Source organism: Solea senegalensis, linkage group LG10 (genome assembly GCF_019176455.1).
Source record: "Solea senegalensis isolate Sse05_10M linkage group LG10, IFAPA_SoseM_1, whole genome shotgun sequence".
Lineage (NCBI taxonomy): Eukaryota > Metazoa > Chordata > Actinopteri > Pleuronectiformes > Soleidae > Solea > Solea senegalensis.
In genome coordinates, this window is record NC_058030.1 from 6,907,772 (window position 1) to 6,931,715 (window position 23,944).

The 23,944-nt window shown below is 39.3% G+C and overlaps 3 protein-coding genes across 7 annotated transcripts in view; 2 read left to right on the forward strand and 1 right to left on the reverse strand.

Annotated features, from left to right (window-relative positions):
- cep290 (centrosomal protein 290) overlaps positions 1-2,308 on the reverse strand; it is a 28,595-nt gene extending 26,287 nt beyond the window's left edge. Inside the window, 4 exon segments of the mRNA XM_044036974.1 lie at positions 642-688; positions 797-866; positions 1,030-1,107; positions 1,762-2,308. Of these exon segments, the coding sequence (XP_043892909.1) occupies positions 642-688; positions 797-866; positions 1,030-1,107; positions 1,762-1,869 (303 nt within the window). The 5' untranslated portion in view covers positions 1,870-2,308.
- Positions 1-23,944, forward strand: part of LOC122776381 (receptor-type tyrosine-protein phosphatase zeta-like) — a 940,026-nt gene that overhangs the window by 89,867 nt on the left and 826,215 nt on the right. The gene's annotated exons all lie outside the window — the stretch shown is intronic.
- Positions 2,347-22,842, forward strand: tmtc3 (transmembrane O-mannosyltransferase targeting cadherins 3). Of its 2 annotated transcripts, none has more exons than XM_044036904.1 (14): positions 2,347-2,490; positions 3,412-3,625; positions 4,478-4,696; positions 6,582-6,681; positions 7,458-7,573; positions 7,704-7,876; positions 11,339-11,591; positions 13,165-13,313; positions 13,628-13,748; positions 13,923-14,034; positions 14,881-14,984; positions 16,073-16,242; positions 16,615-16,841; positions 19,603-22,842. In XM_044036904.1, the coding sequence occupies exons 2-14, from the start codon at positions 3,437-3,439 to the stop codon at positions 20,478-20,480; spliced, it is 2,811 nt and encodes a 936-aa protein (XP_043892839.1). In that variant the 5' UTR covers positions 2,347-2,490; positions 3,412-3,436; the 3' UTR covers positions 20,481-22,842. The 2 variants fall into 2 exon arrangements, with proteins under 2 accessions (XP_043892839.1, XP_043892840.1); XM_044036905.1 differs by having other exon boundaries at positions 2,367-2,417.

A 23,944-nucleotide genomic window follows, 5' to 3' on the forward strand; every position in this document is an offset into this window, starting at 1 on the left:
AGCCAAGTTGAATCTAGCAGTAATGTCTGTCAGTACGCAAGGAATTAGCGCTAATCTTCTTATGTGCCGTCTTTCAGTCATCACAACCAATCCCATTGGAGCCAGGGTCCCACACTCTGTGACAGATTTGGCACTGTTGCTGTCAATAATGCAGCACAAATGCTTTTTTTTTTCTTCATATTTATATTTGTGCCACTTATCCCAGAAATCCTTGGTAGTTGAAGGGATTGAATACATATGAAAAAGGGTCGAATGCAAAAAAAAAGACGTTTTCAACAATGAACTTTGGAAATACTTGGGATAGGACAGGATCCAGAGTTTAATACTCACATATGACAAGTGCAGTGGGAGACTGTCTGCATGAATTGCGTTCACAACAGCAGAAGAATATCTGAAGGTGTGACGATGATGCCAAGTGTGGCTAAAAAATGTGCAGCTTTCAAATCACAAAATGCAAAAAACAAACTTAAAGAATCGCAAAGGCTCCAGTTTAAATATGTGCAAATGTAAACAATGAATATGGCTCAAGAATGTCCAGAGTGATTCCTGCAGACACATCACATCACAACACAACCAAAGGGTCCGGACAGTAGAATTATATATTATATAGAGACAGACAAATGCTGAAATGCATTCATTACCTTCCGTTCTTGCTCCAGCTTCGACACCTTAGCAAGGAGTTCATTTTCTGCAGAACAGAGGCCACAACCAATAATGTACATGGGGTTGTTTTTCTAAATTAAACATTTCTTAACAACACTCTACTCCACTACTAAAATGTTATCTGTGCACTAACCAGCTTTTGCATTTTCTTCCACAGCATCTTCAAAGAATTTGATGGAAACAGCAAGTTCCCGATCCTTTATCTAACAGAAGGAGGGAGAAAATTAAATTAGATCAAACCTATATTATCACCTCTTTAAATACAAAACACATAGAGAGGGTGGTGTGGTATGGTATGATGTATACCATATCACGCTTTTTGGCATGTGTTTTGGTAGGTAGGAAGGAAATGACAAAAGTGAATACCTTGAGCATGGCCTGTAACACCCTGAAGACATGAACAATGTCCTCGGGAGTTTTATTCTTCACTTCCCAATCTTCTGTCTGCATAGAAAAAAAAAGTAGTTTAATATGAAAACAGACAAATATGGAGTTTTTTGGTTGCTGACATAGCAGTAGTCTTTACCACAGGTGTTTTAATAGGGTAGGCCAAAAAGGTCAAAATTACCCCAGAGAGAGCTCTGATTAGTCCACAGCAATGAAAAAAAATTACAAAAGTGACAGTTTGGGTTTTTTGAAGTGTGACTGTTCATCATACTGACACTAACCCTCCAACTAAATTCAAACTTTAAAAATACAGGTTAACATTTTAGTCCAACTTAAATTGTACTACATCAAATCATGGACTTTATAACATGATGGATGTACAATCGCTTAAGGTGGATGCATGGATTGTATTAATTGAGCCTTACTGAGAGAATGTCTGCCTGTTCAATAAGGACAGAGGTCACACAGCACAATCAGTGCTGAATATATGTGTCATTGCCACACTTCAGATCACCTGCCTCAATCTTACTTCATTGCAATTTCATGTAGAGCCTCCTGGTTCCCCCCATATAAGTCCCTGGGCCCCAAAGTCTCCTAAAACGCTCCTGTTGTTTCTACTGCGCATACAACATCATTTGAAAGCAAGGCAGATACAAATTATACAGATGTTTATGTGTAAGTAAAAATCCACTGTGGAGTGTGAAGCATTACCATAATGAACATGTCGAAGACCTCGTCCACTTGGCCTTTCCCACATTGATGGAGGGTCGCCGGTTCAATTGTCGTCACTTTATCCCACTCAAGGGCAGCCGGCGGCATCTTTGCTTCGTTGTTTGTGAAAGTTTGTGCCGCGATAACTACAGAATGCTGGTGTTAGTCTTAAAGCTAGGCTAATTGTTGATGGTGAATCGGGACGAGATTGATTCACCATTGGTATTGCACGCTGTAGTTTAGTACTTGAACGTGACGATAAGGTCTGTCCTCGTTATTTATATCCGACAGACGGAAACTACATGTGACAGATGAATAAACGTCCATTCTGGCGTTTCCACTCTCTGATGCTTTGGCTGCTAGGTTACCGCTGACAACAACCACTAGCTTATAAAGCTAGTCTACAATAAAGTATGACCAGAAACAAATCGGCGAGTACACTATTGCATGGCACATTATCAACTAACGAAGGTGTGCAAAGTACTTAGATACTGCACTTAAAACTTGAAATTTGTCGCTCACTATAGTTTGTTCTCATCCACTCGCCCAGACTTGTCAACTCTGCTCCGGAAGTGATAGGGCTGATGTGCCGACGCTAGCTAGCTTGTGCAAAGTGGAATGCTGCTTGCTGAATTGTGTGCCCTGCATGTGTACGTGTGAGTAAACGTTCGACTTGTTTGTTGTGTTGAACTCACTGCTGCAGCCACTGCCTACTCTGGTATAGACACGGTGAGTCGAGAGTCCTAAAAAGACGATTTTGCCTTATCCGGCATCCACACTGGCGTCAAGCTAGTTAGCTGCTAAGTTAACTTTGTCGTCAGCTAGCTAAAGGTGGCCGAAAAATCTCAGCGTGTTTTTTACTCTCACATCCCCGCTACCGACTGACCGCCTGTTTGATTAATTTTGTGTCTACCAGTTAAATAACGGTTCTTATTTTTTGTTTTGGCTTGCTGTATAACGATACACCAGTAATTGCTTTTGCTGAGGACTGTCAATGTACTGAACGTGTTGCTAGACTATTTGGGTTTTCACTGACTAATCATTTTGACCGAGAATGCGATATGATATCACAGGGAATGATAATTTAAATTAATCTCTAATAATTAATCTCATTTTTATTTGAATAACATATTTTAAATGATTACTGTGTAATATTTGTGCAGAGAACACAGATGTTTTTTCAGTCTGTAGAATATGATGTGTTATTGGTCAGGACAAAATTAATTTAATATAAAATGGTAATCTGACACCTTTTGGCTTTAAGAAATATTGCACCTCCTGCGATTCGAAAATTGCAGCAGGCCATATTGCAAATTTGATTAAATTTCAATTGTTCAGTTCTAGTTTTCAGCTTGTAAGTAAAATCAACCCGCCTGGTTCCTAATAGTTACTCCTCAAACTAGATTGGGATCATCACGCAATTATAAAGTTCAGAAAGCATACACAAGTGCAACATTTAACAGATTGGATGTAGGTTTTTGTGTGGATGTCAGTTGATGAAGCTGTGGTTTAAAGGTCTAGTGAGTAAACTAAAGAAGGACTTTAGAGGGACTGAGGAAGAATAACAATACAATACCCATTAATATAGCATTATCACTTTGAAATAAAAAATGTTGTTGACTAATTTGGAACTTTCTTTTTCTTGCACAGTGATCAATGACGGCTTTGGTCAGCCATGGCTGCCGTGTCATGGAAGGAGATTTTACTTTTGACTGGACTGGTTGTAGGATGTTACTGGAACAGTCTGTCATGCGGCTTTGTGTTTGATGACGTCTCAGCAATCCTTGACAACAAGGACTTACGGCCCTCAACTGCTATCCGTAACCTATTTCTCAATGACTTTTGGGGAACGCCCATGGCTGAGGTAAATTGTGGTCCATAACATACTATAATCATTTGATATTTGATTTTAAGAAACAGTAAACGCTAAAGCAGACATGTGTTATGTTATAAAGTGATGACTCAGGTTTTTTTGAAGTGTGGTTGAACAAGGTACTGACACATAGTGCTTACCGTCCTGTTCACCCCACTGTGCCCAAATCCTGCCTGAGGCATGAATGCTGACTCAAAGTAACAACACAGCTGCCAGCAGGAACACAAGAAAAACATGATTTTAGCCAGCTACTTGATGGCCCTAATAAAAAAAGAACTATGGTCAGTTAAGTCTATGATACCGTAAGAAAATGTTCAATACTTTGTCTCACTGTTGGAAACTGACGTTTATGTTACTTTCTATACCACTCAATGTGTGCTACAAAGTCCAAAAAGAAAATCAGCAGTTTGTTTTAGTTTTAGATCCGCTGCTGCTTCCATCATTCAGTTCAAATGTTTTATTTAGTGACATCCTTCATTCAAATTGACCTACCTGACAATAAATAAGGCAGCACAAGACCATCTACTCCCATGTCCCAGTGAGCTAAAAACTGTGATTTTATCTTTGGACTGTGGTGTGGGGAGTGAGTGGTTTACAACACAAACTTCAGTTCTTTTTGCAAAATGGCTGTCTACTGGTGATGAGATATAGTGGCAAAAGAAATTCTACACTCAAGCTGATGTATATTTTATCAGGTGAGTATTTAGTTAAGTGTCTAAAATGAAATTTTCCTTGTGGCAGCCATGTTTTCAGTTAAAGCTCATACAACCACACTTCAGAAAACCTGGACTAGTACTTAAATGTTACACAACTGACCTGCATAAAATCTGTGTCCTGCTACAGGAGCGGAGCCATAAATCTTATCGACCCCTCACCGTATTAACCTTCCGTCTCAACTACCTCTTCAGTGAGCTGAGCGCAGCTTCGTACCATCTGCTCAATGTGGTTTTACACGCTGTAGTGTGTGTGCTTTTCCTACGAGTGTGCCGATTGTTCCTGGACAAGACTTCCAGCTTGGTTGCTGCATTGCTGTTTGCTGTGCACCCCATCCACACTGAAGCAGTAAGTGTACACTTCCTGGGTGAAGACAAGATTATTTTATGTATATTATGACTAAAAATACATTTGCATTTCAAACTTTCAGAGGATGCATTTGACAGACCAAAATCTCAATGACTGTTGCTGTGTTCAACTACATCACTGATTGTAGTTAGTAAAATAGATGATGGTTCTCTACTAAAAGGTATTCACTGTGAAAACATCAGTGAGAGATCGATTTCAATTATAAATTGAGAGTTTGTGATGATTGTTGGACTTTTTAGTGACGCTCACATGTGCAGCATGTGGACACCACATAAGAGTTACTGTTTTCTCAAAATAAGCCTATTTATTCCTAGTTATACAATAGTACCCAATTGATTAATGGGAATGTTATATGACTTCCACAGTTCTAGACAGACAACACTTATCATTTATCTTCAGGTTCAATTGAGTCTCCTTTCTTAACAAAATACATAAACCTGATTTTAAAACAGATGATTGATTCCCGTTACCAGGAGCATAGTTGTCTTTCTGTTCTTTTCCCTCAGTGAGTCATGTTTGACATTGCGTGCACCGGATAGACAACCAACATACAAGAAACAACAGTAGAAAGCATCATAGAGAGTGGTTGTTAAATTTGTTTGTGTTTAGTCCCACTTTTTTAAACTTTTTAGATTGTTGCTTGAACAGCACACATAACGTACCAATGCACAATCAGCAGATCTACTGTCAAAATAAAGTAGTAGATGGCAAAAGTACTGTGTTCACATTACTGCTAACTGGAGCTTGAGCTGATTAAAAACCTTTTAGTCATCTTCTGAAACTCTACATTGCTTGTCTCTGTGTATATACAGTGGGTTTTAAAATCCTTTTTTTTTTAACTTGAAGCTTAGTTTGGACAGTTTATCAGGGATGTTATCAAGATCACACATTTCATTGAACTTGACTGGGAACCAGAAACCTTTTGTTTATTTTTGGTCATTTGATCTTAATCTTATTTCCTTCTATAGGACCTATCTGAAAACCCTTTTCCCCAATTAGGACTTGTAATTCATCCCATTCAGCATCGTTGAATTGATGACCGGACAGGACATGACCAGAGCAAAAACAAAGAAAACATTCTGCTCCTTGGAGTAGAGTGCTACTGTTACACATCACGCACCACTGCGCCCATCCTGCTCATTCTCTCATCTATGCAGAGTCTCTCAAACTTTTGAATGGAAACAATTTGCCTCACAAATGAGCCCTTAGAGTTAGCTCAGCAAGTGGTCTTCATGTTATCGCCGTCTGGAATCTTTCTCTGAACAGATCATTTGTTTTTGAGTTATGCTCCAAGCACTGAAGGTTCCTTCATGATTAGCATGTACAAAGAGTGCCTGTGTGTCCCCATGGCTCACTCAATTTGTTTTTTTTTTCTTCTGGGGTATCTGTCCTTTTTTGAGTGACTCTAGGGTTTTTTTTTACATTTCACCAAGAATCTTCAAATACAAATTATTAAGGGTATTCCACAAGAGGAACTTACTCCCGAGCAGTGGCATTATGAAGAAGCGCTATGGCATTATGAAAAGCTGCAACACACTGCCTGAACAGAGATATGATAAATGGGATCAGTGCTTAAAAGCAACCACATTAACTGTTGTCAATATTAACATTTAATTTGATTGACAGGATGGACTTAAAAGTTTTCCTCAGATTTCTTCACCCTGTTCAGACCTTGCAATAGCATTCCTAATTTAATTCTATAGGTTATGAAGTACCTAGAGATTAGCAGCAGATTCAAGACACCTAGACTATGTTTGCAGAATATCCTAATATGGGATATTATCCACCACTTTTGTTAACTGAAGGGAAATTTGAGAAATGCAAATGGGCTTCAATCCAACGTGTTGTCACTTTTTATCGTCAGGTCACAGGCGTGGTTGGCAGAGCTGAACTTCTGTCTTCAATCTTCCTCCTGGCTGCTTTCCTAGCATACACAAAATCAACAGGTGCAGACCACTCCATTGGTAAGTCCACTCTTCATCAGCAGGGTCTTACATGAAACATCATTAAAACACTTGTGACGGAGGCGTTGAAGAACATAGCAAACCAAAATACCAGCTTCTGATTGTAATGTATGGTGTATAGTTCTTTTAAAAGGTCAAATGTGAATGAGGTTTGCAACAACAGCAGGGGCATGAGAGGGTCAAACATCCCACATTTCCCAGAGTGTAATTGTTTTGCAGAGGTTAAAAGAAAACTATACTGACATATATTTGTATATGGTTGTGTAAGGTTTTGATGCAAAGTCAGTGCCTTACATACCAGCTGAATGTGTTGAGTGCTCTGTGTGCTGACAAGTAGTGGGAGAGAGAGGCAGGCACACTCTCAGGAAAAACAGATTTTAGCCACTTGACAAAGGGCTCATCTAATACAATCTGTGCTAGATTAAGTTGACTATCACTTAGGAGAACGTTGTCAGTTTAATTCACCATGACACAGCCGACTGGAAACTTTGCTCACGCCCACAGAAAAATCCATTGAGAAAATAAGCAACATTACGTCATGGCACTCAGAAGTTGTTGACCTACTGCTGCAGTTCAAATATGTTGTTTTGTGACTTTGTTAAATGATGCTTGGATGGTTGAAGGCATAAAATACTTTTTTAAGACAATATTCAGGCTGCAAAGCTATAATTTGGTTCTGTCCAGTATGGAATTTGCCCTATTTGAACATAAGAATGAACCACTGTTATAAGGTTATCTATAATTTACATACAATTCTCTTTTTCTCTTTGTTCCAGTTTGGGCTCCTATTGCTTTGACAGTAATTCTAGTGGCTGCAGCAACACTGTGTAAAGAGCAGGGGATCACTGTCATCGGCGTCTGCTGTGTCCATGAAGTGTTTGTTGCACAAGGGGTAAGGTTTGCTAATCTTGGTTAATTGTCTGCATAACTGCATAACACACTAATTGATACTCAATTTCTATTTAATTATTCCCTGAATTGCATCAACATCTTCCTTCCTTTATCTTGTTTGCTACTCTCAGTTTACCTTGCCCATGCTCCTGGACACTCTGTGGCAAGTCCTCCAGGGTAAAGATGGTTTCCCCTATGCTGTCCTGCAAACTCTCCTGAAGCTCATTGTACTTATCATCAGCACCCTGCTGCTTGTCATCGTTAGAGTTCAAGTCATCCAGTCCCAGCTTCCAGTCTTCACCAGGTAGGCAGTGTTATCTCATTAGCGGCAACTATTTGCCATTCAAATGGGAGAAGAAAGTGCACTGCTGCAGCTGCTGCCTTTTATCTGCACAAAAGTAACTGACATTTGTTTATCAGAATCAGAATACTTTTAAATTATTTTTGTTTCAGATGCTCCGTGCAAAGTGAGGTAGAAATACAGCATGAGTGGAAACGAGGGCTTAATAAAACAGTAAAAAAGGCAATAAAATGAAATAAATATAAAATGAAATAATACAATAATAAAGTAGACAATCTGGAAAATATACAAATAGCTAACAATCAAATGAGGATGAGTAATTAGTATAAGTTGTTTTAGTTTGTTTGTTTTGTTTTTATAGATAACCATAAGCCTCCGATCATCAGACGAAGGAGTTGTATAGTTTAATGGCCACAGGCAGGAATGACTCCCTGTGGCGCTCAGTGGTGCATAGTTGAGCAATTAGTCTCTCGCTTAAGGTGCTCCTTCGTTTGACCAGAGCGTTGGAGAAGGTGAGAGCCATACTGCAGCATCGCCCGCTCTTTTGACAGCATTATTGAGTCTGTTGGCATCTGCTACTCTCAGTCTGCTGCCCCAGCACACAACAGCATAGCACTAGCCACCACAGACTCATAAAACATCCTCAGCATAGTCCAGCAGATGTTAAAGGAGCGGAGCCTCCTCAGAAAATAGAGGCGGCTCTGTCCCTTCTTGTAGAGGACTTCAGTGTTCTTAGTCTAGTCCCGTTTATTGTCTATGAACACCCCCAGATATTTGTAGTAAATCCCGAAGGCCAATGGAATACCGTCTGGAATACAGTGTCACACTTATTCCTTGAGCTCAACAGCCAGTGCCACTGCATTCTGCGAAAAACACTGTAAAACGTACACTCTAATCCTCTTACACACCAATGAATCATAAACCTAATTTACTGGACAGGACACTTTCTAAGAATGCAATAAAATTTGAAATCTGTAATTATTCATTTGTTTATTCACATCAACCTTTGTTTAAAAGACAAAAGATGAGGAACTTAATTATTAATTAACTCATTCATTCATTCGTTAGGTGGAATGTTCACCTAAGAAATGCTCACCTAAGAAAGGTCCACATAGATGCACAATAAAATATTTTATTATTCTTAATATTAAGGTTAAGCTTGACTCAATAATCAACTGGTCCAAGTCAATGACCTTACAAAATCATGTGCTTGACCCTGTGAATGCTGCATCTTAGGAACACAAGGGAATATTGTTTTGACTGTTGAAACATGAAACTCCTCTTTAATCATCAAGCACAAGTGATATGAATCTGAATAATTATTTTGTTGACTGAAACTGCTTTTTAGAGTAGTTTACTATATTTTTTTTTTTAATCTCAAATCACCCTTCAAGGAAAGGTATGATTACGTGATTTTTAAGATGTTGATGGACTTAACTGTAGGATTATTATCACTGCAGAGGAATTGTATGATGCAAAAGATAAAAATGTTCATATAAGAGCACAGGATTGCCCCTTGCCCACAACAATTAATGTCTAAATAGCTCCATATGCAAACCTTATTCATCCCAGCATCCCTGTTAAGTCTAAACCAATCATCATATAGTAGTCTAGAAAACACTGATTTATTTATAAAGATTATCTTTGTAGTGTCTCTCCTGACAAAGGAGTGAGCGGTTTTACAAAGCAGCACAACCCATTGGAAAAATCATAAAAGATAAATGAAGATTCTTACATTTTAAACTTAAAAGTAGCTTTTTACTTTAGGGCCAAACAAAGGACCAGGAATCGGTATCCATATGTATATTTGTAATTTCATTTTACAGATGTGCTGTTGCAAGGACGCGTGCCTGCAAAGAAAGTTCATTATGTGCATGGTGTACTTGACAAGTGATAATGCTTTGCCAATGGCCAAATGGTAACCCCTTGTCGCACAGGCTTAAACTGGTGGCATTTTCTTGTGAAGATAAAATTCCAGACAATTAGTTGTACTAATCCTAGAGCTGTCTCCAGATTGTCTGAGAAATTCTGTTTTTAAGACTAAACATTTTTATGTTTAGATTATCATCTGCCCACTTGAAGTTGTCTTGTTAAAACAACCAATGACCAGAGCAGTTCGAGTACAAGTAGGGGCAGGAGGTGCCAAAGAGGGATGAATCAGGAATTAAGGATGGGGAGATGTCACACAAATAACCTTGTATAGTCAAGACACCTACATATTGACAGGACGACAGAGAGTCTTCATCCATATTTTAGATAATTCACTCCACTAGCAGGATACGTCTGACATCGTCATTAATATTATTATGTATTATTATTATTATTGCTATTTGTTGTTGTAGTAGTAGGAGTAGTAGTAGCTGTTGTAAAATTATTGGTGATGTTTATGATTGTAGTAGCAGTAGATGCTTTACCTTATGGGAAAACTGTATTGTTGAAGCAAAACATTGTGATTTTATCTCTCAGTTTAGGATTATGGTTGTTATGGGAAGCGTTTGGGGCTCACAGTGATGCCAGATATTTTTAGTAAATCCTGTGCTACATTCACAGTAAAAAAATGTAAACAGTAAAGCTTGGCACAGACTAAATCTAAATGTTGTACTTTATTAATCCCCTTAGGGAAATGATTTCTCTACATCTGACCCATCCTAGAATTAGGAGCAGTGGGCTGCCACACTGAGTTACGCCCGGGGAGTTACAAGCCAAGTTTCCTTTCCACTTGGCCACGGGCTACCCCTCTACAGGCTTCTTTGAGCCCATTTCTATGTATATACATTGGCGTAGAATGAAAATGCAGTTCAACTTGTGCAAAATAAAAATTTAAGAACCACACCACCGCTAAAAAGAAGCTGTATCAATACAATTTAACATGCAGGATTTTATGACATATTTTGTCTGAATTTCATGCTCCATTCATACTTCAAAAATGCATGATGAGCACCCTAGTTAGCTGCCACTTTGAATTGCACTCTACAGGTTTATTATTTATTACAGAATTGATTTCCCTAGAAATCAAGAGAGTTGATTTCCTAAGAAATTGAATAAATCAAGCAGAACCAGAGAAAGCACTTTGCCAAGGCTGCTCTGCTTCCCACAGTGTCGATACACCACCCTATCTTGCTTTTTTTCCTTAGGTCTAAAATGACCCTGTATAGTTTCACTCGCATCCATCTTTACTTTTTGACTTATGCTACTCACAAAAAACAGACACACAAGAACATAACCTCGTTGGCAGAGGTAATAATCAAATTATCAGATATGTCGCACAGAAATTTCTCCATTCCTATGTTGCTCTTGATTAATTGAATAATTTTAAAGTCTGCATCATTGTCGTCTGTTGTCTTCCCCATTTATCACAAATATCCTGCTCATATCTTATCATACATACTGTATTTTTTGTACTTTCTTCTGTTCTACTCAGGTTTATTGGTGGTTTAAACCTTTTGCTTGTGTGTCCTCTCATAGATTTGACAACCCAGCAGCAGTCAGCCCCACTCCCTCGAGACAACTGACTTTCAACTACCTACTCCCTGTGAATGCATGGCTCCTGCTGAATCCCTCCGAGCTCTGCTGCGACTGGACCATGGGCACCATCCCTCTGGTGGAGTCGCTGCTAGACCTCCGCAACGTAGCCACACTTGTGTTCTACACTTTTCTGGGCCTGTTGGCGTACCACAGTCTGCGCTACAGACACAGCTCTGCCAAGATTGTCATTATGGTGAGAGGGAGTTCGTCATAACTTTGATTTTATATTGTTTCAGTTTACAAATGTTCACAAGTGGGACTGCGTCAAACAGTTGTTATAATAACATAAGAGATCATAATTTAGTCTTTGTTTCACCGCTATATTGTAGATCAATGTACCATGTAATTTGTAGTGCTGAATTATGGGTGCATTATTACACCATCACATGATGGTTTTGGGATCACGGTACTCTGCCCCGAGCTCTTCCCACTTAGAGATGTCACAAAAACTGATACTTGCGATACCTTTCGATTCTAAAATAATAAAAAAAAACACAGACAATGCCTATTATTTTGAGGCACCGTAAGTTTTGGTGCTGTGACTCTTCCAGAACTAATGGGGGCAATATGTGCTTCAGAGTGTTCCAGTTAATACTTGCATTCAGAAGAGGTCATGAAGAAGTAGACCTCACATGTCATAACAAACCCCATGTCAAAGCATGGATGTATTATAAGAACTGGATGCCTTGAAGACAATTTTGTCATGGTGGCCACTCACACTCATTTTTGGTATTGTGACATCTCTATTCCCACTATATGAAAACAGAGCTGACTCCTTTTCTTTTCTTCCAGTTAATTGTCTACATTACTGACATGTGTATATTTACTCTGAACTGCGGAGATTATGCTGAATCGCTTCATTGGTCAAAGATCTGTATCAAAGCCATCAGATAAAGAGTTTCCTCGTGCTGAGCAGCCACAGTCACAGTTCAACACAAATAGCAGTTAATCATTTGGATTAGCCATTGCTAAAATTGATCATCTACTTGAGATCATTTTATGAATGTAGCTTGTGTGTGTCATGTTAAGGTTCTCATTGTCGGTCTTCACTTTCCCTCTGGTTTGTACTGACAGCATATTTTCTTAGACAAAATAAAGATTGAACATAATTATCTTTATCAGTGGGATCATGAGACTGATTCAATTATTTTTCATTTAAACAAACTAAGTAAATACAATAAAAGTCAGAATATAATCACCAGCCCAAATGAAGAGTAAATGAGATACTTTAAGAAAGAGTGAGTGTTCATTTTGGTACACAAAAAGAAGTTAATATTTGTTATGCAACTGGGTCATGGCTCTGGTACATAGAGGTCAGTAAACTTCCTCACTGTAATGCTATTAGCTTCAGACTCTGAAAAGGGCGCCACAAATCACTTCAAACTAAACTGAGTTATGACTTTTGCAGTGTTTACTCTGGTTTGCCAAAAGCATTTTGAAATAACATTTTGCATAACAATATCATATCAACCTACTTAGCGTCACTGCAAGGGTGATGTCGGTCTCCTTTGGAATATATCTTGTATATTCGTGTAGAATACTGTGTGTCTCGTGCTCTCTTGCACATCATAAAATTAGTACCATCCACATAAACCTCCTTTCAGATGCAGCTGTGCACAAGTGGCATGCAAGAAGTTATTTTTCCCCACTTAAGGGGAAATTTGTATACACACATTTGTGAGAAACAGTGTTAACATAATAAAAATAATGATACCCCTCACCCAAAAAAAAACTTGAGCTAAAGTTGTTTTTTGTCTTTCACTCAGGCCCTGTGTTTGATCATCCTTCCTTTTATTCCTGCATCCAACCTCTTCTTCCCGGTGGGTTTTGTTGTGGCAGAGAGGGTACTTTATGTGCCCAGCATGGGCTTCTGTGTTCTTGTCGCACATGGCTTCAAGATTGTCTCGCACAAAGGGTGAGTGCCTGTCTAAAGTCATAGTTGTGTTGAAACAAGCAAATAACTATAATTTGTGTGTTTTGCCTACAATAAACAGAAATGACTCGCATCGCTGTGGTGTGAGGAGAACATGAAAACCAGAACAAAAGACTTGTCGCTGTACTGTTGTCACTGCAGTATTAAGCGTTACTCGCTCTCACTTATGTGTGGCTAATTATAATAATTGGAAGTTATTTTATATTTTATAGGCTTTACATTTTTCACAGAATGATTATCAGAAAAACTGAACTGGCGTAACATGGACATTTATTGTGGAATTGTTTTATTTGCAGCCACTTGAAGAAAATTTCCTGGCTGATGATTGGAGTGCTTTTAACCACACATGCAGTGAAAACCTTCAACAGGAATTGGGACTGGGAGTCAGAATATACTCTCTTCACCTCTGCCCTTAAGGTAAGATGGGTGTCTTGTTTATCCTGGCTGTATTTTAGCATTGAAGCACATCTTTAATCATCACCTAAAAGACATGCTTAAATCATCAAATAGAAGTTTGTCTTGTCTAAATGTAGTCAGTATTTCACACAACATAACAAATCAGCAATGCATATAAACTCTCTGCCCCTGTAGGTCAACAAGAACAATGCCAAGTTATGGAATAATGTTGGCCACGCGCTTGAGAATCAGAATAATTATGCTAAGGCCCTGCGTTATTTTCTCCAGGCCACTCGCGTCCAGCCAGGTAAGAATCCCAAACTCAACAACACGGACTAGAATCAGATTATTTCTTAAAGGGGAATTGTGGTAATCTGTGTTGTTGTCATTGGTGCTGATTCAGTCCAGTCTTTGAATTTCTTTTTGTTCAACTATTCTTGTGGCAAAATACACATAGTTATGGTGGACTGAAATTATTTTACAATCATCTTTTTTAATATGTGTGTACATACACATACATACATATATATATATATATATATATATATATATATATATATATATATATATATATATATATACAGTATATATATATGTGTGTATATATGTATATATGTTTATGTGTATATATGTATGTATACACATATAAAAAATATGATTTTATATATATATGTATGTATATATATATATATGTATATATACATATATATATATATATATATAGTTTGTTAAAGGGACAGTCACTGTAAAATAAATTAGATTATACAGTACTGACGGTAAATATCACACTAACAACAGATGTTAGTTCATTCAACCACACTTCAAAAAAAACCAACATATTCTTTTGATAATACCAAATGTAGTTAAGGCACTAAAGCTTCTGCCAGATTTGCCTTCTTTTTTTTCCCGTTTTTCCATGCAGCTTATTTTTCATGAAGCCTGACATCAGCTCTGACAGCTCAACATTTACTACTTCATCACCTAGGAGTCCCCCCCCAAGAATAGCAATATAAACACATTAACCCTATGTGCATTTCCTGTGGTGATAATTATGACGCATTACTTCTTGGTCTTGACTGACCTCTTTTTGACTGAGTTTTTTTTTTTTTTGCTTATACAACTTTCCTCCCTCCTCACTATAATCTCCTTGCAGATGACATTGGCGCACATATGAATGTTGGAAGAACCTACAAGAATTTGAACAAGTCCAAAGAGGCAGAAGATGCATACTTGGTTGCCAAATCCCTCATGCCACAGGTATCATGTTACATGCCCACAACTGACAGACATTGGTAGAGAGTAAACAACCAACTTTTGGTTCTCCGCCACTCGTGTATTTTCCAGTTTCCTTCTGTATACTCACATGTCATTTATGCTGTGGCAGTGAGTTTTTTTAGTAGATTTAGGGTCACATTATTCGGCACAAGTTACATTTCCAGTTTTAGGTGCAGGTCATGGCCATCGACTTGAATCAAGCCCACTAGCACATACTGCAGCAGACCACAATTTATGATCCATCTCTGCATTACTTTGACATGCACCTGTGGGATTTAGTTTTCCCTTGTAAACTCAAATACACCACAAACAACACTCTCTCTGTACCTTAAGTAAAAGCTCTCCCAGCATTTTTGTCAAATTAATTAATTCCCTCTATGTAACACTTTAATTCACATCCCGGTAACAGCGTGGTAGAAATGTGGTAATATTTTTGTGGAAGGGAAGTGACTATAATGTGATAATATCTTATTTCTATTGCAGTTTCCTGCTTGGTAATGACAATGGTAGGAGTGTGTTGAGGAGATATTATTACAGTAATACCAGTTATTTCCAAAGTACTATCCAGGTAATTGGATACTGAGAATTAGTGTAGGCTAATTCAAAATTGATATTTACCATATTACAAAGTTGAAATTCATCCTCCCACATGTTATGCTCCACACACATGAAGTCATTAAGTGATTGTAACCAGACAGTTGATCCTGATGCAACATCCTGCTGCATTTAGTTAACGTCATAGGCGTGTTCAAAATGATTTTATTTTATTTATTGCAATTTTCAAAGGCAGAGCTTATGTAAAACCTATCAGCATCTGTACAGTAAGAACACAGCCTGTGAGAATGACACAGGTATGACGTTACAGTTTTCTCCTCACTTCATTAAAAGTTTTCATTTCATAATCATATACTACATATTGATCCAGTTTCCTAAATAGCATCTGATTGTATGACATAGCCCCTGTCGCTGCAACACCACCTAGAAATAGTAAATAGTCTTCCATTCATTCCTTTTCCATTAAGTGTGGTTTTCAGACAGAGAGACTAATGAATTATTTTATCACTCATCAGGTTATTCCAGGTAAGAAGTATGCGACCCGCGTTGCCCCGAACCATCTGAATGTTTACATAAACCTGGCTAATCTGATACGGGCCAACGAGTCACGCTTGGAAGAGGCTGACCAACTCTACCGACAAGCGATAAGCATGAGACCCGACTTCAAACAAGCCTACATTAGCAGGCAAGATCTTGATTTCATTAGCATGATTAAAGAGCCTCTGTTTGTGCCATGTGTATATACAAGAGTAAAATGGCTTATATAATATGTCCAGTCTGTTCTAACTTGTCTTTTTTTCCTCCCCTTTTTTTTTTTTGAACGATAAGTTCCCAACCCTTTAAATAACAAATACTTTAAATTTAATACACTCTGTTCTCTGCAACACCAGCAAGATCTTCTGTAAACTGTATAACTGAGCAAACACCAAGCCATTGCATCTACTTTGTCTGGTTAATCTTGTATTTGGTGACAGTGGATATGCTTTATAGTAAGTCCTCCAATAATGTCACTCTCTAAGGACTCTTCATTAGTGTTCATTTGTTTTGTTTGACACAGAGGAGAGCTCCTGTTGAAGATGAACAAGCTCACAGAGGCACGGGACGCCTACCTCCGAGCCTTGGAGCTCGACCGCACCAACGCCGACCTGTGGTACAACCTGGCTATCGTCAACATTGAAATGAAGGACCCATCGGAAGCCCTGAAGAACTTCAACCACGCTCTGGAGCTCAACCCACGTCACAAGCTGGCTCTCTTTAACTCCGCTCTTCTCATGCAGGAATCTGGTGAGTGTCCACAAATCATTAAGCGGGGGATGTGGGGATGGATTACAGTAGGACTATACTCTTATTGATAATACTATTGATTGTGGTGGAGAGCTAGTCGGAAGGGGTATTCTGTTTAAACCTCTTTTACACTAAACTTGGCAACAGCCCAGTGACTCCTAGTTTGGTCAAATCTTTATCAGTGCGGGAGCCAGTGGGGTTTGCATAAACGTAACATCAGTCACGGCACCACTTGTTTCGATGCTTATGAATATTTATTTTACTGATCAACTGGGAACCAGTAGACGTTTGGTACCGTTCTCAATAACCACCCAGAGAAGAGAATAGTTTACATAGTCTCCAGCTGCACTCAAGTAGCACTTGGCAAGTACGACTTAACACCCTTTCAAGGGCTTTGAATTGATGAAATTTGAGAAAATAAGTTGGGGTGTAGCCAGTCATTCTTGATTTGGTCCTTTTTGCTGCGGTGAACTCTGCATGCCCCGACTTCGTTGCCAAGTTTCTGTCATGTCATGCTTCATGATTTGTGATTTAAAAAAAAAAAAAAAAGTATGGATCACCTAAGTTCGTTCTTAGAGTAGCGATATGTCAGAGGCTTGTTCATCCCAGTTGAACTTTGTATAATATCATCACAGGTGTACAGACTTTTCCTAGAAACTCATTGATGGACTGACAAAGACATGATTTGTTCCTCTGTCTAAAAAAAAAATGACACATTGCAGAATTTACCCAACTCAATCAGATGTTTTCCTTTTTTCTTTAAATTGTTCGTTCTGAGTCTTACAAACGCACAGTTCTGTCTTTGCTTTTCCTTTCGAGTCCTTATATGACTCAAGTGCTGTCCCTGAATAAAATGAGGCATTGTCTATGATGATAGATTTTCTGTGTGAATGAACGGCCACATATGCGGCTCATGTGATTTAATTTTTTTTCATTTTCAAACCATTCTCCAGCAGCAGTTTGATCCGTTCATTGTGGAACCTTAGCCATTTCTCAGATGACAAAGTTCAGTGAAGGGTCACTTGATTGCTGTTGCTGTGGCATTGTCCATAGCTCTGACAGTTCAGGGTTTCGGCCAGCTGTGTCTTTTGAACTTTTTTTATATAAAGTGCACACAAGTATGCTGCGTGTTGAGCTCCAACCATCGCTCTTTTTTTTATTTTTCACTTTCCAACTTCCACTTCTGCTTGTGTTCTACGCCCCCCATTCCCTTTAAGCTACGGAGATGATTTGCTTGTTTAAAATTTAAACTGAAAAGCAGACAGACTTTGGGACGAATCACTAATGTTGATCCTGAATTGATCAGCTTTAAAAATAGCTTAGTTCTCGCCCATCTGCTTTTGATAAGTTTTGCCTTACTGACAAGACCCAGATGTGTGGCACAAAAACTGAATTTGAATTTGAAGAAGTAAAACTGTACTGTGAAAACAAATAAGGGGAGCTTCAAATGTTTCGCAATATATTTTCAAACCAATACATTCAATTTCAAATGACGACGTTGATGAATTCAGGTTTAAATTAAGTGATACGTTCAGTTTTCACAAGATTCTTCCCATAGCAGACCAGTCTTTTTAGGTTAGTTTACTCTCCCTCATCATGACAGCAGATGAGTTATCGCACCCTGTTCATTGAAAACATTTCTTAGCCTTTGACCTGACCTGAGTCACCATAACTCTATCTTTAATCATCCATAGACGATGGAGATGAATTTCATTTCCGGATTAGAGGATTGTGCTATCAAAAAAGTGGAAGTTCAAACAAATGAATGTCCTCAAATTTACTGTTACATTAATTCCAAGCATAAGAACACAGATGGATATCAGTCATGGATGGAGGATGTGGCTGTCGAGAAACTGAATTTCAATCAAGTTTGCCCAATTTGTTCAAATGTACTGTGACATTGATTCCTAACATTTACCATTACCCAGATGTATGTTTATCTGTAGACAATTGAGATAATTATCAGGACCGGATAGTGGATAAAACTGCCTTGGGGGGGGGGAGGTGAGGCACTTTATCTAGCTTCTGGCGAGAGGCCCACTGAAGTTGATTATTGATAGCGCTCAAGTTGCTTAAGACAGATGCTCTGTACAGACTCCACAATACAGCAAGTGCTTTTATTGTCACGATTAGATGATATACAACTTTATTGAACAGAGCCACAAAAGCACTTTTTAATTGATGTGTTTATTGATATGATATGATTTTTTTGAACATGTTTGGTCTGGTTCACCAACATACAGTGTGAGTGATTTATTTATTTCATCTTTCCGGTCTTTCCAGAACCTCCTTTTTTTTGTGCTCGGGACACTAAAGTGGTCTGTCGCCACGATAAGATTCTTGCTTTGAACTTGAAAATATTTACTAAAATGTCTCTCCTATCTGTGATTTAAAAAACCCCAGAAAACTTAAATTTTGTTTCTTTTAAAATGCCATTTTAATATTTTTACAATTATCACAATAATATCGTGATTGAGTTAGTCCCTGGTCTTGTCACAACCGCCGATGTAGTGCAACAAATTGCATAATCTTATTTGCTTGATGAGTCAACAGAGAATTAAGTTTCAGGGTGCCCTCTGCTGGATCACATCAGAACTATGTTGTTATTTGTTGAATTCCTCTTCACGCCCATAAAGCCAACAATAAATAAACCAACTATTTACAGACTCAAGCTGTCAATTCTGCATTCAAACAGGTCACATTTTAATAAAAATAAAGTTGGTCTATTGCCTCATACCGTGTTTTTGCTTTTCTGTGGTAGGTGACCCGAAGTTCTGGCCTGAGGCTAACCGCCGTTTCCTCACCTATGTGGAGGAGGAGCCTGAAGATGCGAATGGCTACTTCAACCTTGGCATGCTGGCCATGGATGCCAATGAAAATGAAGCAGCCGAGAGGTGGATGCGTAAAGCTATTGATTTGCAGGCCGGCTTCCGCAGTGCCCTATTTAATTTGGCATTGCTTTACTCTCAGTCTAAACGGGAGATTGATGCGCTGCCAGTGCTGGATGAGCTACTGCACCACCACCCTCAGCACATCAAGGGGCTAATTCTGAAGGGCGACATCCTCATGAACCATAAAAAGGACACCCGTGGCGCTAAAACCTGCTTTGAGCGCATTCTACACATGGACCCCACCAACGTCCAAGGCAAGCACAACCTGTGTGTGGTCTACTTTGAGGAGCGCGACCTGCCGCGGGCAGAGCGCTGCCTGGAGGAAACACTAGCCCTCGCACCAAACGAGGAGTACGTGCGTCGTCACTTGAGTATCGTACGGAGTAAAATGGCTGCCATGAGCGCAGCGGGGCAACCACTTTCTTCAGCAGAGGGAGCCACCACGACAGCCAAAGAGGAAAAGGTGAAGAGAGTCATTGGGGGAGTGGAGGCGGCCGCTGAGGGTGAGGAGGAAGGGAGGGGTGCTGATGCTGTCGGAGCGGGGGCTGGGGATGAGAAGAATGTGCGGAAATCCTCTGCAAAAAGCCTTGTGGGTGTGAGCGTGGACAAATCAGAGTCTTTGGACAGTAGCCAGTCTGACAAACGGACTAAGGGTAAGTCCACTAAAGAGATTAAGGATATAGAGGAGAAAAGAGCAGCTGCCTTGAAGAGACTCGAGGAGATTGAGCGAATATTAAGCGGCGATTGACGTTGTTGTAATTTGTTGCCGGACTACTTTTTATAGAGCTCGTTATGCATTCGTTATCAATTGCCATTTTATTTCTTTGATTTAATCCTGTGACTGCAGGCCATTCAGCATGGTCCTGTTCTAACACTAACTGTGTAAAGAAGGGAAATGTTGATCTACACATGAGACTCTTAACAATAAGCACAAAGTCAATTTGGGATCAACTATTTAAAGCTTATGGCAGATGTACATGCCAGTGTGTTTGTGTGTGTGTGTTTGCTATATTTGAATGCAAATTCTCCAGCAGTTATAAATCCACACTTTTTTTTTTCTTCTTTATGTGTATTCATATTGTTTTGTCACTGGATATTTGTGTTCTTTTTTTTTTTCCACCAAGGTGTGACTCACTCCTGTGTTGTTGTTTTCTTCAAAAACAGATTGATTGTATCACGGACAATTAAAGGAAATGACATGTTCCCCAGATTTCCTCAAGGCAGGATGATATGTGCAGAGTCTGAGGCTCGAAATAATCCGGGCCACACGGAGCAACATCACTGACTGCTCGGCATCAACACCAGGTCTATGATCCATTTCAATGTCTACAAGTCTTTATTGATCTCACTCAGCACTTCCTGCCATATACATCATCAGCGTCTGCGCTCACAGCTGCAATGCACTGCAAAATTTCATTGTGATGCCATCTAAAGACTATTATCTCATTCCCTTTGTCACATTACCCCCCTGCATCCTCCTGTCTCTCTGCTACCCTTTAGATACTACAGCGTTATTTCATTAGAGATGAGTGTTTTTCCTGTGAATGCTGTGAATGTGTTTTTTTCTTTTTCCTCTGACCTGGAAACACCCATTTTAAGTGACCGTCAACAATGATGTACTCTCATCATCAGTCTCCTGCTTCATCATGTGTTCTTCATTTTCCTTCCGCTTCACAAGAGGAATTTTCACAGCACATTTGCAGAAAACAGATCTTTTCCTTCAGACCGCTCCAGCACTACGCTGATGCCACGTACTGATACTAAAATATTATTCAGATGTTCCGCATTTTCCAAGAACGGGTCAACAAGAACTTGTTTTGTTTGTGTCCGTTTCAGTCGGTGTGAACTGCAAAAGGTTCTTTCGACATTTAAAGCTACACTAGCCAAACGTTATTAAAAATAATCGCACTGTGGGATCGCGCACCCACTGTCCTCGTCAGATGAGCCCAGACAGATGCTCTTGTTTCATATCCGACGAGTGAACCTGTGGCAACCTCTGTTTCTGAAACACTACTGATATTGACAGGTGTTTTATTGCAGTTATTTTAGTGACTCTTATTTTTTTTAAGTGTTATACAGTGAATAGGTTGGTGCTGGAGTAGCAATCATTCCACCAAAGCAACCTGTATGCAGGGCAGATGTCGTCAAGTGGCCAACAGAACTGCACTGCCTTGTGATTGGCTTGTAAACAGAGCCCAGAGGTACAGACGTGGTGTTCTCTCTCTTAAATCGCTTGATTTACATTATGCTGAAAAATTATTTTGGAATCAATGATCGATAATGCTGTCTACAGTACGAATACTGTACTTTAAACAGATGATGGCAAATGCACACACTCATTACGGTCTAAAAAAAAAAAAAAATTATATATCTTTTTTTTCTGGCTTTTCACTCCTGTCACGATAAAACCACAGCCTCTGGCTGCTTTTCGAGAGGTCTGACTGAGAGGCCCAGTAATCGATCATCAGTGGAGACGAACATGAGTAGACCTGTGATTGTCGCTGTGAGGCAGCATCGGATTCGCCACGCTTGTTACGGAACAAATTGAGTCGAACTGTTCCTTCCGTTAGATCTGACGTGAACTCCCATGATCATGTTTTCACTCTCACTGTGCAATAATTGTTTTCAGTCCGGCGACTCGGCACAGTGCAATTCTCCAGTCTGATTACTGTAATTTGAGAGCACTGTGGTGGTACTGGGCAGCTCTCCTATGCATTCTCCCTGAATTTCTATGTACATATATTTACAGTGTTCGTGTATCCAGTGTTATTTATTATTAATTTTCTTTTTTTTTAATATGCACTGCAAATACTGTGGATGTTTTTTGTTTACCAATGACAGTATACTTTAAACTCATGGTCACGTTGCTTCATTTAAATAATCGCTAATAATGGTCAGAACTTTCGAACAACTAATTAATTGTTGAACATAATCGACTGTCTGCCCCCCCGAAAAAGTAGGTACGGCTTTTCTGAATAAGGAAACTTTATTCTGTCACCTCGGGTTTTTTTTCTGAGCAACTGATTTTTCTATGATTTTTTTTTTATTATGCAATAGCCCTTGGTGGTGGGGTTCTAGGTTATTAAATAAACTGAGGCGATGTCTCGTCACTTTTTGTTGTGCTGTGTCTGTTTGCAACATACTTTATAACGTACTTTATAAACCCACTGGTAAGTGAGTTACAGTTGAGTGTCACTGGTGGTCACGCAACAAAAATAGAATGAGAATGAAAAGAATTTCTCGACTCGGGGGAAACTGAGGTTGGCAAGCCCACTTTTTCAAAAATACTAGACCTATTCTAGTAATACAAAGCTAAATGCAAATTGTTGAACTATTCCTTTAATTACAGGAAATATAAGTACTTCAAGTGATAAGGTGAAGGGTTTGTGTGGTTGCATGAGGTAATGAGCTTTGACTGCACCATGCATGCCACACGCTCACACAAATGCTCAAAAAATCTATGAGAACTGAAATCATACTTTTTATGAATATATCTGTGGCTTCATGTTGCCGTTAAGACGGCCTTTCTGGTTGGAAACTTTCACTTTCCCTGTTATTTTTTGCTTGCAGGGACATGAGAGCTGCCTGGTTTACTAACGCCTTGTTTGTGTTTGTGTCACTCAGGTAAATCCAAACAAAGGTCTTAAAACACAAAGTCACTGAACAACACATCTGAGCTTGATGAGGGCGGCAGCAGTTGACTAACATCCACTGTATGTCATGATATAAAAGGGCTGATTTTCTATGCTATGGTGCTGGAAGGCAAAAGAGGACAAACACAGCATTTACCGTAGAAATTAAAGAAAGGCGGGGATGATGTAACCACAGGCACAGGGACTGAGAACCTGAGTCCCTGCCAAGAGAACAGGTCATGGCCTACGTAGCAATGCAAGAGGATGCAAAACAATGGGCCGCCCAGACCCACCCACAACTCTAAACAGGCAGTCTACCCCAGACCCGCAGATGTCATAGACTTAAGCAGGTGTAGATTTTCCTCATGTTCCTGGCAGTCCTGTTTTCTGTGACAGTGAGCTTGCGTTAGAAGTGAAAGATGTCTAAAAATACGAAAACCCAAGCTCAACAAGTCCCATAGACATAAATCATGCAAGTTCAAACATGTCCTGGAGTTCATTTCGTACCACAGGAGGCATGTCGTGCCATCCCCAGGATGATGATCCCAATGCCAATCCAATTTTAGAACACAAATTAAGT